The sequence below is a fragment of the Mustelus asterias genome, chromosome 2, assembly GCF_964213995.1.
Source record: "Mustelus asterias chromosome 2, sMusAst1.hap1.1, whole genome shotgun sequence".
In the NCBI taxonomy this organism is placed as follows: Eukaryota; Metazoa; Chordata; class Chondrichthyes; order Carcharhiniformes; family Triakidae; genus Mustelus; species Mustelus asterias.
In genome coordinates, this window is record NC_135802.1 from 152,689,405 (window position 1) to 152,705,471 (window position 16,067).

General features: G+C 43.4%; 1 protein-coding gene across 1 annotated transcript in view; it reads right to left on the reverse strand.

The window, feature by feature from the left end:
* The window catches only part of mylk4b (myosin light chain kinase family, member 4b), a 105,934-nt gene extending 99,343 nt beyond the window's left edge, over positions 1-6,591 (reverse strand). Inside the window, exon 1 of the mRNA XM_078198584.1 lies at positions 6,306-6,591. Coding sequence (XP_078054710.1) covers positions 6,306-6,440 — 135 coding nt within the window. The 5' untranslated portion in view covers positions 6,441-6,591. The remainder of the gene's footprint in view (positions 1-6,305) is intronic.
* Between the last annotated feature and the right edge of the window lie 9,476 nt (positions 6,592-16,067).

The following is a 16,067-nucleotide window of genomic DNA, read 5'->3' on the forward strand; positions in this document are numbered from 1 at the left end:
GTATATTATTATATTTATTTTCTTTCTTTTCTTTGAGTATTGGGTTTTTTTTGATTTTCTGTCCAACACAAGCATTACTGGCTTCTCCAGCAGACTTCAGAGCCAACCTGATGCAATCTGGAATTTGTCCATGGTCTTCATTCGGGAAGACTGACGTGAAGAATTCATTTGGCACGTCGGTCATTTCCTGACAACCACTGTTTCTGTTCAGTGATCCTTTAAGGGGCTGTCTGGCTTTTAATGCTGCCCATGATGTAAATAATGAAACAATTATTCCCTCAGTTCAATCCACCTTTCTGTTTTCCTCCCTTATCCCACTTAACACTCACTTTAGACATTGCCAATTGACTGCATCTCCTGTGTCCAGCTGTACTTAGCTGCTCTGCCCCTGTTGCTTGTGTTGTTCTTAAGGGCCGCTCTCTCACTGTGAACATTCATAAATAACACTGTTCGCATGAAGGCTTATTTTCTTCAACTTTTTTAAATTTTCCCTTAATTCAACAATGTATGTTTGTTCCCTTCTCATTATTTTCTGTGGGCCAAAGAGTAAAGTCATTAGTGTGGGAGAACCCACAGTGCTAATGGACTGATGGCAATGTAGAGAGGGCAGGAAAGACTCTCTCCTTGTTTACCAGCTCACAAGGACAATGACCACTCCAGCATTAAAACCTGGAGTTTTACCTGGGGAAATGGTAAAATGGACAGGGTAGAGGATGCCACTGGCAAGCCTTCACTCATAACCCCGCTCACAGATGGTCTCAGTATGATTGTCATTCTCCACTGATCAGAGCACATGTTAGAGTTAAGTTTTAAAAAATAGAATTAGAGGATATGCTGGCGACAGCTTGTAAGAAGTTGCCTCGCTCCAGCGCTATCTTGGAAATGAATAGGAAATTAATTGGAATGAACGAAAGGAATAGGAATTGGAAATGAACATGTGGGAGCTTGCACGTTCCTAAGACGACATAGCAGCTGCTGTTTAGTGCAGTTATCCACAATCTGGGGAAGAGGATGAAAAGAGAGCCTAACCACTGCCCTCAATCAAACACTACAAAAGGCTGGTAGATAGTTACAAATCTCAGCTAATGAAGACACGAATGGAGGCAGGTGAGTGCAACATGAACGTGGCGAAGGCAGGGAAGGAGAACAGTTACTCGAAGATGATGTGAATAAGGAAAGTGAGCAGCTGTGGAGACAGATGAAGAAAAGGTTGACTGATTTGGAGCCTGTTCCTAAGCTGAAGTTAACTGAGCATAAACTGCAGGACTGCCAACAGCAGCTCATCATCTATGAGAGGGAAAATATAGATCAGCCAGCAGTCATGTGATTTCAAGTTGGAGATTGAGGAACAAAATAGCACAATGAGGGAGAAATGCCAGCATCGACAAGAAGAAAATCATAACCTGAAGCTAAAAATTGGAGACTCTGGAAAGACTTTTGAGCACACCATTTCACAACAGAAGGGAGAATTGGACCACCTAACAGAGCAACTAAAGTCATTTCAAAGGAAAAGGGACAGGGATAAAGTGACCCTTCTGGATGGCCCTGAACACACATGTGAGGTTAAAAAAAACATGCCATGGGACAGGCTCTCTTTGACCAAGTCAGTGAGCAGCTCAACTTTCTGGAAAAAGATTACTTCGGTTTGACATTTCGGGACTCTGAAAATCAAAAGTACTGGTTGGACTCAGCGAAGGTTATTAAAAACCAAATCCGAAGTGGTTTGTAGCAGTTTGCATTCAATGTAAAGTTTTACCCTCCAGATCTGGTCCTGGTCTCTGAGGATATCATGATGTGGAGATGCCGGCGTTGGACTGGGGTAAACACAGTAAGAAGTTTAACAACACCAGGTTAAAGTCCAACAGGTTTATTTGGTAGCAAAAGCCACACAAGCTTTCGAGGCTCTGAGCCCCTTCTTCAGGTGAGTGGGAATTCTGTTCACAAACAGAACTTATAAGACACAGACTCAATTTACATGAATAATGGTTGGAATGCGAATACTTACAACTAATCCAGTCTTTAAGAAACAAAACAATGGGAGTGGAGAGAGCATCAAGACAGGCTAAAAAGATGTGTATTGTCTCCAGACAAGACAGCCAGTGAAACTCTGCAGGTCCACGCAACTGTGGGAGTTACAAATAGTGTGACATAAATTCTGATTCTAGGATCGCATGATAAAGACTCAGGAGGAAAAAAGCAGAAATATTTATGTGAAATAGTGTGACATAAACCCCCACTTCTTGCCTTCAAACAACCGCACAACCTCAAACAGACCATTGTCCGCAGCAAACTACCCAGCCTTCAGGAGAACAGTGACCAAGACACCACACAACCCTGCCACAGCAACCTCTGCAAGACGTGCCGGATCATCGACACAGATGCCATCATCTCACGTGAGAACACCATCCACCAGGTACACGGTACATACTCTTGCAACTCGGCCAACGTTGTCTACCTGATACGCTGCAAGAAAGGATGTCCCGAGGCATGGTACATTGGGGAGACCATGCAGACGCTGCGACAACGGATGAATGAACACCGCTCGACAATCACCAGGCAAGACTGTTCTCTTCCTGTTGGGGAGCACTTCAGCGGTCACGGGCATTCGGCCTCTGATATTCGGGTAAGCGTTCTCCAAGGCGGCCTTCGCGACACACGACAGCGCAGAGTCGCGGAGCAGAAACTGATAGCCAGGTTCCGCACACACAAGGACGGCCTCAACCGGGATATTGGGTTTATGTCACACTATTTCACATAAATATTTCTGCTTTTTTCCTCCTGAGTCTTTATCATGCGATCCTAGAATCAGAATTTATGTCACACTATTTGTAACTCCCACAGTTGCGTGGACCTGCAGAGTTTCACTGGCTGTCTTGTCTGGAGACAATACACATCTTTTTAGCCTGTCTTGATGCTCTCTCCACTCCCATTGTTTTGTTTCTTAAAGACTGGATTAGTTGTAAGTATTCGCATTCCAACCATTATTCATGTAAATTGAGTCTGTGTCTTATAAGTTCTGTTTGTGAACAGAATTCCCACTCACCTGAAGAAGGGGCTCAGAGCCTCGAAAGCTTGTGTGGCTTTTGCTACCAAATAAACCTGTTGGACTTTAACCTGGTGTTGTTAAACTTCTTACTCTGAGGATATCACCAGAATTGATTTACAATCGTGACAACGGAACTGAGCTTGGACTCGGAATCAAAGCAGGATCAAGAACAGAAGGAGACCTCTGAAAAGAAAGAGGAAGTAGCTGAACAACTGCAGAGAGTTGAGCATTAGCAGAATGAGAGAACATGATTGTTTATCACGACTTTGATATAAAAAGATGGAACGCTCAATGTTGGAAAAGAAAGACTGAACTGGACGATACTATTGTTTAACTTTGCATGCTTAGATTTAATAAGATATGTACCTTACAGAGCACTAATAGAGTGACAAAAAACCAAAGGCTTTAGAAAAAGGGGGAGTTTTTTTCACATTGTTGGTTCTTTTTTTTAAGGGGGTGTGATAAGTGTGCAAATGATATGTGTATATGTTGTGTGCTTTTATGTTTCAGGAGAATGATTAAAATTCATATTTTTTCTACAGGTAGTCGGTATGTCCGTAAGGAATATAGCTCAGATGCTGGGGAAACAGGATAATTTCTTATTTCAGCTTTGTAAGTGGTTATGTTAAGTAGACTTAATTGACTTTTGTTTACTTAAGTTTCCCCGAGATTTCAGACTGGACTGATTGACAAGGCCACATGATGTTGTGGTTTATGTGCAGTCCTAAATCTATAGAAAAAAAGATTCAGGCTTTTGAAGAAAGGAGTTGGAGTTTGGGTGTTCTGGTTGAAGTGAGGAGAATTTTACAGGCTTCTGAAAGCTCTGTCTCTCTGAAAACTCCAAGGCTGTTTACACTCATCATAGCAAGTATATTTGTGACTGCTAACTACATATAAAGTAGGTTTTAAGTCTAAAAAACGTTGCTTATTTGGAAGTGATACATTAGAAATTAGAGTTGTTTCTTTTCACGTTTGGAGATTGTTCAACTGTTGAGTTAAGCTGCTTCATTTTGTTAGAGTTATACTTAAATTGTGTTATTAATAAAGCTTGTTTTGATAAAAGATCCCTAATTCGTCATCAGAATTACACCTTTCCTCACATTTATGCCAAAATAGAAAAACTGTTACAACCTAGTCTGGCTTCATAATATACTTTGGGGTTCTGGTCCGGGATCCTAATAGATGACAGCAAGCTGGTTGGTGGACAACTGGTCTCTTTTCTGAATCATTTGTCAAACTGACAGATTTTCATCTCTGGAATCCATTCAGCCCTTTCCAAGAGCAGAATAATTTGTGGTGCAGGTGTGGACGGCAACAGTACCCCCACAATGCCCATGCTGGAAAACTATGTTGGCATGTAGCCAACACACTCCAAGCCAAATCATGCCGCAGCCCTTTTGGGACTTACACTCCTCATTCAGATGGAGGTCCCGCTGCCGGAGCTGAGAACCAATCCAATCGGCCAGCAGCTACACCAGTTCAGGCAGCACCAGGAAGGCGTTAGTGGCTGCTGGGACTGCAGCTGAAGAGAGGAGCCCAAGTCCTAGGATTCCCGCCGCAGGTACATCCATGGCTGGCTGTTGGGCCGGGAGGGTGTGGTTGTGTGAGGGAGAAGGTGGAGGGATGGATTTGGTAATGGATGGGTTTGAGGGAGGGAGTGGATAAGTGGGGGGGGTGGGGGAGCGGGAATTGGGTCAAACAGGAGGGCACCCCACACTTGGCAAAAGGGCAGCCCCCAAATGATTGAGCCCCTTCCTTCCTGCCCTTTCATGCAAAAAAAAAAATCAGACTGCCTGCTCCCACGCCAAACATATTGCAGAGTGGGCAATATATTATCAGGGGTAATATGCTTGTTAATGAGCCTAATTGACTCTAAATTGTTTATTTAAATCTGGCAATCAGGCTGCCGATTTCAGCGCCTGCCCACTCCTCCTTTCCATATTACGGGAGTGAGTTAAAGGGTGGGTGGGAAGATGGTGGGATGGGTACCCAATCCATTTTGTGTCCCCCCGCTCCACTTCCAAATGGGAAACACACGCATCAGGGGCACGTAAAGTTCAGCCCCAGATCGCTCCTCATAACTTAACGTGTGCTAAAGTTTATTTATTAGTGTCACATGTAGGTCTACATTAACACTGCAATGAAGTTACTGTGAAAATCCCTTAATCACCACATTCTGGCGCCTGTTCGAGTACACAGAGGGAGAATTTAGCATGGTCAATCCACCTAACTAGCACGTCTTTTGGACTGTGGGTGGAAACTGTAGCACCAGGAGGAAACCCACGCAGACACGGGGAGAACATGCAGACTCCACACAGACAGTGACCCAAGCCAGGAATCGAACCTGGGTCCCTGGCGCTGTGAGGCAGCAGTGTTAACCACTGTACCACCATGCCGGATGCTTCACTATTCCTACAAATCAAGATTGTAATATTTCACAGTACCCACTCTAGCGCGTAACAATCACCAGAAGTCACATCTTCGTCCTGTTTACTAAGCCAGCAAAACGACTTAACAGATAGCAATGCCTCTTCAAAAAGTGTATTTTCTTCTGTGTGCTAACGTATAGACTTTTATTTATTGTATTGTCTTGTAATAGCAGTTTCATAAAAGGGCTTTTGTTTAACTTTGCACAAGGAAAAGGCACCCCACATTTAATCTGATCTGTTGTAACTATCCTTCATTACATTTTCCACACCTTTAACCAATAATATCTTTCTTTTATTTCAGGATACAAAATACCAAGAGTCAATCAGCATAGCTTACAGACACAGTACTGCTGGTTTCCCTTAGCACAGAAGAAAATTGACAGATTGGTGCATCAATGTTTCTGATTATTTGCAAGGCAATTTACCAAATAGTATGTCTCATTTGATTTAAGTGATTAAGCTAGAGCCTCCAGGGCAATAGCATGTGCAATATGTGATTTTATATATACTGTCCATTCGCTTAAAAAAAAATCCTTTCAATGAGCACTTGGCATAATGTTCTGCTGGCTTAGTTTATCTAGACTTACATTTGTCACCTACCCCAATACCCAAAAAGTAGGGAATGCTAATTATTCTCGCGACCGATCATTTGAATCCTAATTTTGAAACCGTTTCTAAACAATTCAACAATATGGTTTCTGTTCAACATGTATAGCAGATTAGATCATAAAGCAGCAGACTGCTAATAACATCCGCACCTTACTGTGGGCAGAACTACAGCTAGAAACTAGGCCAATTCTTCAAACATGCAGTAAAAGATCAATTACTACCTGTGGCTCTTGGCATGAATGTTTCTGTCTGTGTTGTTTGCAGCTAATCAATGTCCGGAACTTGTGCCAAAAGTAACCTAAAAGGCAAAGGCTGACTTCTAGCCAGAATGATTTCACTTTGCAAAATACTTCCATCGCTCAAATCAGGTAGCTTCACGCCACGCGCATTTTAGTCGTATACTGTTAAGTGTTCATTTTTTTGTTCCCAACGGGTAAAGAATCATGTAGCTTTAATGAAGCACATGTATAAGGCACAGTGTCTCTGACAAGTCACATGGCTCGACGCAGGCCGATGTTGCCAAGAACTGTACCTAAAAGGAAAAAAAATGCATTGGGTATGCGACAAGTCTAAAACAGGTGCTGAGGAAGATGTGTGTAGTAATCCCTGACGTGTCAACATGTTAGCATGTGGGTATACTGTGTCAGCATGCACCAGGAACATAGAGGATTGGATTTTACCTGCCCCCTGGAGATGGGCTGGGGTGGCAAGAAGGCTCATAAAGTGGTGGCGGAAGGCATTAGGAGGGAAGCGAGACATCTTCTCGCTGCCAAGAGATATTTCTGCAAGCAGGAACCCGAGGCAGGTGGCCAATTAATTCAATGAAGTGGCCAATTAATGGACACATTCCGCCCCTGTCATTTTGCTGCTGTTTGGCTGGAACCCCCTTGTGTTGGGGAAGCCACTAGGTGGGAGTCCTTCATTTTCAGCTGTTCTCTGGGTGAAGGAAGGGACCCCCCCCCCCCCCCCCCCCCCCCCCGGCAGCAATGCCCCCTGTAGCTGCTGCTGTTGAAGAGTTCAACGCTCTGATCGCCTGGAGCCTGCCTTGCCCTAGTGCTTTAAAAATATTTCTTCCCACACCTTCCAGAGCTCCTCAACATGGAGGCAGTCTCTCCCTCTTGCAGCCTCAGCAGTGGCCAACTTTGTCAGCAGCACTGCTGAGACTACAGAGACAGCAGCTCCGAGGCAGGCATCATCCTTCATTAGACGGTGGTTCCAGCGACAACTTTTGAATTAGTTGCGATTGGTAACATTGCCCCTCGGGTCCTTCTATCCATCCGCTTGAGAGAGTGGAGGGGTGGTCAGAAGCCACTTTTGATCCAAGCAGTGGAAGATCCTGGACAAACGTAAGTGAGCCATTTAGAGTCCAGAACAGGATCCAGAAAAAAACGAAGAGCAGCTAAAAGTGAATGCAAGTGTTTTTTTCCCCACGTGAGAATTAGAAATTATGTTATTTCGGAACAAAGCTAAAATTGCACCTACTGGCTGAATTTGCTCAAACGTTGCAGTGATATCCAATATAACAAATTCACTCCCCTCCTTCCTATATTACATCCATCTAAAATTGGACCAGCAGTTGAGCAGAAACATGATCTGACCCCCATTTATGGCTGTATGCATTGTGACAACTGCAGAGGAGGGAAATATGTTATACAGTGTATTTCCTATCATTGATTCCTGAACAATGCTGACACCTATCTATCCATCAATGTAAGATAGCCAGCAAAATAACAACCAGACAATTCAGCAGAAACCTCTTTACCCAGAGAATGTAGAACTCACTACCACAATGGGTGGTTGAAGTGAATAGTATAGATGCATGCAAGAGGAGGCTGGATAGGCATATGAGGGAGAAGGAGATTCAGGGTTATCACTAGCAGAATTAAATGAGGAAGGGTGGGAGGAGGCTCAAGTTGAATCACGGACTGCTTGGACCAAATGGTGCTGTATGCTCTATGTAAACCAATGTTACACTATGCAACCCCACCTAATCCCTAACAATCTGTTAAATCCCTCAGTCACCATAAGAAATAGGAACAGAAGTAGGCCATTCAGCCCTTCAAATTGGCTCGAACCATTGAATAATATCATGGCTAATCAACGCTCACTAAATCCACTTTTCTGACTTCTCTCCATAACCCTAGTTCCCCTACCGGACAGTGGAGGGCATATCAATTTTAAAAGGCTAGTTTCCTGAATGTAATCATGAGGAAATTGGCAATTTTCAACATGGGGGGGGGGGGGGGGGGGCGGTTAAAATATACAGTATTTTAATAGACAATGATGCAAACAGCATCTTCTTTATCTGGTGTCAGTTTGCAATAATTAATTTTTAAAAAAACACACTGACAAAGTTATCAAGGATAAGGTGGTAAGGTTGAGCGGGTGTCCCCAGAACAGCTGACTGGATGGAAGCAATATGACAGGGGTTGAACTGTCCAAATGCCATCCCTGCTCATTACCCTCGCCAGTGGTTAAATGATAGCTGCCAATAATCGGCACCATGATGGCCAATGAGACATTAGCAAGAAACTGCAGGTAATCATGTCTCAGCCAATTTCTCATCCACTGATTGAAATTAATCTCCATGTTTTGCTCCCTCTGCTGGTTTCAAAAGCAATTTAAACAGTTGCCCATGGCTCTTGGAGTTGATGCAATTCATGTTAAATGGGTGGTATAAAAGTAAATGGCAGGTCCCTTTTGAGTCTCCATTCTCTGACTTCCTGTTCAGTGTTTCACAGACAAACAATCAAGTCCAGAGGACCAAACCGACAACCCCTTACCTTCACGGTTGAACTTGCTGTCCTCGTATCCCTTCCAATCTCCTTGACTGCTTCAGATTTCACACTAACTCAGTACTATCTAATCTACCAGACATTCATGATCAGAGATATTAAGACAGCTGTAGAACAGTGTGCATCAGGAAAACCAAGATGGCAAACAGAACCATTCATGGTTCACATATCTTCATACACTTTTCTCCCCCAGGAAAATGACGTGGAGTGTTGGAAGGATTTGCTGACTGAACCATGCACTGCAACCAGCCCTTCTGTGGTCATCGTGTCCTTAGAGCAGGAACTTTGAACCCAGGGCCTTCCAGCTCAGAGGCAGGGTTACACACAGTGGTTAGCACTGCTGCCTCACAGCACCAGGAACCCGGGTTCGATTCTGGCCTTGGGTGACTGTCTGTGTGCAGTTTGCACATTCTCCCCACCATCTGGTGGTTTCCTCCGGATGCTCCGGTTTCCTCCCGCAGTTCAGAGATGTGTAGGTTAGGTGGATGAGCCATGGTAAATACATGGGATTATGGGGATACGGCAGAGGGGGGGGCCTGGGTGGGTTGCTCTTTTGGAGATTTGGTGCAGACCCAATGGGCTGAATGGCCTCTTTCTGCATTGTAGGGATTCTATGGTTACTACTAACTGAGTTGCAGGATCTCAAGAGAAGAACTAAAGATGTTTCAGGAAATAAAAGACCAAAATATTTACAGGAAGGTGACACAGCAGCACCCTGGAAAACAAGGCTGTAAAAAGGTTATTCAAGAAATAGTGTACACTTCCCAGATCTTACCAAGGCAGAACAAGCAATGGAGCACCATTTCATCGTAACTGAATGTTTTCTCTGCAAATCTAATTTGAACAATCAGTGTTGATGAACACCCTTTCAAATTCCTACCCCAGCACTGCCAACAACTCAAAACAAAATCTCTGGCTAATAATAGGAAAGTCGAAATCCCGCTTTGAGAAGACTTACAGAACAATATAAGACAGTGAGACATGTATTTAGACACAGTGATGAAGGCACCCAAAGCAACAAAGGTGTGAAGCCTAGATCTAGGAACAATACCCAGTATAAGATGTTCCATGTTAATGCATGTTAAAACCCAATTGCCAGGATTATTGTGCTATGTGATTTAATATGTTATCGCTGTGAAGTAACTTACATTTATACAGCATTTCCCCAAACTCATGGCATTCTAGAGGGCTTCACAGCCAATTACATACTTTTAAATTTATTGCAATGTCGAGAACCATGGCTGTCCTGTCTGGAGACAATACACATCCTTTTAGCCTGTCTTGATGCTCTCTCTACTCACATTGTTTGTATCTTAAAGACTTGATTAGCTGTAAGTATTCACATTCCAACTATTATTCATGTAAATTGAGTCTGTGTCTTTATATGCCCTGTTTGTGAACAGAATTCCCACTCATCTGAAGAAGGGGCTTGGAGCTCTGAAAGCTTGTGTGGCTTTTGCTACCAAATAAACCTGGTGTTGTTAAACTTCTTACTGTGTTTACCCCAGTCCAACGCCGGCATCTCCACATCATGAGAACCATGGCAGCCAACTTACAAACAGCAAAGTCAAAGAAACCAGAAATGAGATGAGTTACTGGATAATCTGTTTCAACATGTTAGTTGAGGTATAAATGTGGCCTTGGAAATTGGAAAAATTTTATTCTATACACTATAGTTAAGAAAGCCCACCAACGCCTCTACTTTCTCAGAAGACTAAGGAAATTTGGCATGTCAGCTACGACTCTCACCAACCTTTACAGATGTACCATAGAAAGCATCCATTCTGGTTGTGTCACAGCTTGGTATGGCTCCTGTTCTGCCCAAGACCGCAAGGAACTACAAAAGGTCGTGAATGTAGCCCAATCCATCATGCAAACCAGCCTCCCACCCATTGACTTTGTCTACACTTCCTGCTGCCTCAGCAAAGCAGCCAGCTTAATTAAGGACCCCATGCATAACAGACATTCTCTCTTCCACCTTCTTCCATCGGGAAAAAAATACAAAAGTCTGGGGTCACGTACCAACTGACTCAAGAACAGCTTTTTCCCTGCTGCTGTCAAACTTTTGAACGGACTTACCTTGCATTAAGTTGATGTTTCTCTACACTCTAGCTATGACTGTAACACTACATTCTGCACTCTCTCATTTCCTTCTCTATGTACAGTATGTTTTGTCTGTATAGCGCGCAAGAAGCAATACTTTTCACTATGTTAATACACGTGACAATAATAAATCAAATCAAATGAAAATTTTTTTAAAAAAATTCATTCAAGGGTAAGCCAGCATTCATTGCCCATTGCTGATTGCCCTTGAAAAAGTGGTGGTGAGCTACCTTCTTGAACCATTGCAGTCCATGTGGTGTAGGTTCACCCACAGTGGTGTTGGGAGAGAGTTCCAGGGATTTGACCCAGCAATGGTAATGCCATTGAATGTCAAGGGAAGATTTTTAGGCTCTCTTGTTGGAGATGGTTATTGCCTGACACTTGTGGGGCATGAATGTTAGTTACCACTTGTCAGCCCAAGCCTGGATATTGTCCAGGTCTCGCTGCATTTGGACACAGACTGCTTCAGTATCTGAGGAGTTGTAAATGGTGCATTGTATAATCATCAGCGAACATCCCACTTCAGACTTTACGATGGAAAGAAGGCCATTGATGAAGCAACTCGAAGATGGTTGGGCCTAAGACACTACCCTGAGGAACTCCTGCAGTGATATCCTGGAACTGAGATATGTTACTTAGCCTTGTAACTTCTAGCAGCCCTCTGAATACACCCAGAACATTTTTAAGTCAGAACAGCTTCCCAGAGAGAGAGAGAGAAAGACTCTCTAGGCAAGTTAGCCACCAACAGCAGATATTCCACTCGAGGAAGAGAAGAAATCTTGCTTTTAGCTACCCAGCAGAATTTCCAAAACCAGGGAGAAAGAGAAACACTTCTTTTCAGCTTGATGTCCCTTCTAAACTAAACTGCTGTCAGCCAAACAGAAAATGAAACCTTAAATTTACTAGGAAGGAAAAAGAAAACTGTCCAGAACACATAACCTGCCAGCCAGTCTTCCTCCTAACAATGCAGGGTCCCAAAGTAAAAATAAACAAACCCCATTAAAGACACTGAAGGAGCAATAAATGGATTTCTAGCAGCTGGCCCAGCAGCAATGAAACTAAAACTGCTTATAGCTACAGAGAACATGATTTAAAAAAACATTTCTTAAAAGTACACTAACGTCACAGATGACTGACCTCCAGCAACCACAACATCTAACTTTGTGCTGGGTACGATTCCAACCAGCAGAGAGTTTTCCCCCCAATTCCGATTGACTCCAGTTTTGCTAGGGTTCCTTGATGTCACACTCTGTCAAATATGGCCTTGATATCAAAGGCAACCATTCTCACCTCACTTCTGGCTTTCAGCTCTTTTGTCCATGTTTGAACCAAGGCTGTAATGAGGTCAGGAGCAGAGTGACCCTGGCGGAACTGAAATTGAGTGTCAGTGAGCAGGTTCTTGATAAGCAAGTGCCACTTGATTTCATTGCTGATGTCCCCTTCCATAACTTCACTTATGAATGAGAATAGACTGATAGGGCAGTAATTGGCCGGATGTGTCTTGCTTCTCATTTACAAGACACACCTGGGCAATTTTCCACATTGCTGGGTAGATGGCAGTGTTGTAGCTGTACTGGAACAGCTTGGCTAGGTAATCATGCAACCACTTAAATATATAACATCCCTCATTTATACAACCTGTTACAATGGAGGTGATGAAGTTTCCATGCACTTTCTGGCACTATCCTTCTTGTTGCTGGTGATCACAGGTTTGGAACATGTAGTTGAAGAAGATGATGAACTTCTGCTGTTCATCTCTGTGCATTATAGCCAGGGTGCACCAGTGGTCAACAAAGTGAAAGTTTATGGCAGTGGGTAGACTGCATCTCAGTTGGACTGCCTTGTCCTCTGTGGTGTTGGGTTTATTCTTGTGTTGTTGAAGCTACACCCATTCAGACAAAGAGTATTCCCTCACGTTTCTGACTTGTGCCTAGTTGATGCTGGAGAGATTTTGAGGAGTCAGAAATTGAACCACTTGCTGTTCTCATAGTCACAGCTCTATATCTTCTTATTAACCTCTTAATCTGTAAGCCTGGTTCCACTTAACTCCTTTTGAATAGCAAAACAAATTGATTGGATCAAGTTCATCAATCGCATTCACCTACCTCAATTGTAAAGTGTTCAAATTAACAAATGTGTGCAACACAGTTAGTTCCCTCTTTTTTCAGGCCTTTGATCACATACAGAAGCAATATTCTGCTGATAGTTTGCTACATACTTTTGTCATTCTTGTATCTGTGGACTGTAAAATTAACAAGAAGTGACAGTAAGTGGAGTTAGTCTGGCTTTCAATGCTGAAGCTCCAGCAGAAACTGAACGTTGCAGCACCTGAAACCACATAACACCATAAGACATAGGAGCAGAATTAGGCACTCGACCCATCGAGTCTGCTCCGCCATTCAATCATGGCTGATTTTTTTCTCAATCCCCATTCTCCTGCCTTTTCTCCATAACCCCTGATCCCCTTATTAATCAAGAACCTATCTATCTCTGTCTTAAAGACACTCAATGACCTGGCCTCCACAGCCTTCTGCGGCAAAGAGTTCCACAGATTCACCACTCTCTGGCTGAAGAAATTCCTCCTCATCTCTGTTTTAAAGGATCGTCCCTTTAGCCTGAGGTTATGCCCTCTGGTTCTAGTTTTTCCTACTAGTGGAAACACCCTCTCCACGTCCACTCTATCCAGGTCTCGCAGTATCCTGTAAATTTCAATAAGATCCCGCCTCATCCTTCTAAACTCCAACGAGTACAGACCCAGAGTCCTCAACTGTTCCTCATATAACAAGTTCTTCATTCCAGGAATCATTCTTGTGAAGATCCTCTGGACCCTTTCCAAGGCCGATATGGGGCCCAAAACTGCTCACAATACTCCAAATGGGGTCTGACCAGAGCCTTATACAGCCTCAGAAGTACATCCCTGCTCTTGTATTCTAGCCTTCTCGACATGAATGCTAACATTGCACTTGCCTTCCGAACTGCCGACTGAACCTGCACATTAACCTTCAAGAATCTTGAACAATGACTCCTAAGTCCCTTTGTGTATCTGATTTCCTAGGCATTTTCCCATTTAGAAAATAGTCTATGTCTCCATTCCTCCTTCCAAAGTGCATAACCTCACACTTTTCCACATTGTAATCCATCTGCTACTTCTTTGCCCACTCTCCTAACCTGTCCAAGTCCTTCTGCAGCCCCCCTGCTTCCTCAATACTACCTGTCCCTCTACATATCTTTGTATCATCTGCAAACCTAACAACAGTGCCTTCAGTTCCTTCCTCCAAATCGTTAATGTGTATTGTGAAAAGTTGTGGTCCCAGCACTGACCCCTGAGGCACACCACTAATCACCGGCTGCCATTCCGAAAAAGACCCCTTTATCCCCACTCTCTCTCTGCCTTCTGACATTGCAATAGTGTCCCATCAACACAGCATACCCACTGTTGATTCAAAAACAGTCTACCTCAAAGTGGAATTATCAAGTTAAATTACTTCTTGGAAATAGACTTTTGACCCATTAGGAATGAAAAACTTCCAGCTCTAGTTATTGCACATGCATTTAACATTTAAAAATCTGTCTCTATAAATTTGTATCAGTGGGAGTGCGATCACTATATTTATCTGCAGTGCCCAGTTACCATTCTCCCAGAACTCGCTAACAATTTGACGAGTTGTGCAGTCCAAGTTTGCACAACGTTCACATGCAACTCCTGTACCTCTCCAAGTGACTTTGATATGCTGTGCCTGACAGTTTTGTTACACCAAATTACAGCGGATTAAATCAGCCCAATGGAGTATTTGAAACAACGACAAATACTTAGGAAACATTTTTTAAGATTAGGACAACTTGCTAGCATACACTGGCTTTGGCTGGAGCAGGAAGCATTGACAGAACCAGATGCACAAAGAGGGGTTTCACAGTGTTAGACCACTGCCCTATATGGAACCTTAGGGACCCAGTTGAACTCCTGAAACTAATCTACATATTGCAGAAACAAGCATATCCCAGACACGTTTAAGATGGTTACAATCACAATTGACACAAAAAGGCAATGACCTCACTTTCCAACAAGTTCATTCATGGGCAGCACTGTGGCACAGTGGTCAGTACTGCTGCCTCACAGCAACGGGGATCCAGGTTCGATTTTCGGCTTGGGTCACTGTCTGTGCGGAGTCTGCATGTTCTCACCATGTCTGCATGGGTTTCCTCCGGGTTTTCTGGTTTCCTCCCACAGTCTGAAAGATTGTGCTGGTTAGGTGCATTATTGGCCATGCTAAATTAAGTTAAGTAAGTTAAGTTTATTTATTAGTCACAAGTAGGTTTACATTCACACTGCAATGAAGTTACTGTGAAAATTCCCTAGTCGCCATACTCCAGCGCCTGTTCGGGTACACTGAGGGAGAATTTAGCATGGTCAATTCACCTAACCTGCACATCTTTGGACTGTGGAAGGAAACTGGAGCAACCGGAAGAAACCCATGCAGATACGGGGAGAACATGCAAACTCCACACAGACAGTGACCCAAGCCGGGAATCGAACACGGGTCCCCGGTACTGTGAGGCAGCAGTGCTAACCACTGTGCCACATGCCACCCCACTCACCCTCAGTGTACCCAAATAGGTGCCGGAATGTGGCAACTGGGGGATTTTCACAGTAACTTCATTGGAGTGCAAATGTAAGCCTACTTGTGACACTAATAAATAAAATAAAACCAAATCATTCTTCACAGAACACTTCTGTCTCTAAGTTATAAAGTTGTCGGTTCGAGTACCATTTCAATACATAAGCATAACAATCTAATCTGATGCTTTAGCATGGTACCAAGCAAGTGCTATCCTGTTTAAGGTGAGGCCCCATCTGCTCTCTTCGATGGATATAAAGGATCCTATGACACTAATTGAAAAAGATCAGACGAGTTCTCCCAATGTCCGTGCCAATATTTACCCCTCAAACAGCAGTTTCAAAGCAGATTCCTTAGTCATTTATTTTGCTGCTGTTCTTGGGACGTTGCTGTGTACAAATTGGCTGCATTACAACATATAATGAAGTGCTTCATGAAGCACTTCATTCACTTTGGGATGCCTGAGGTT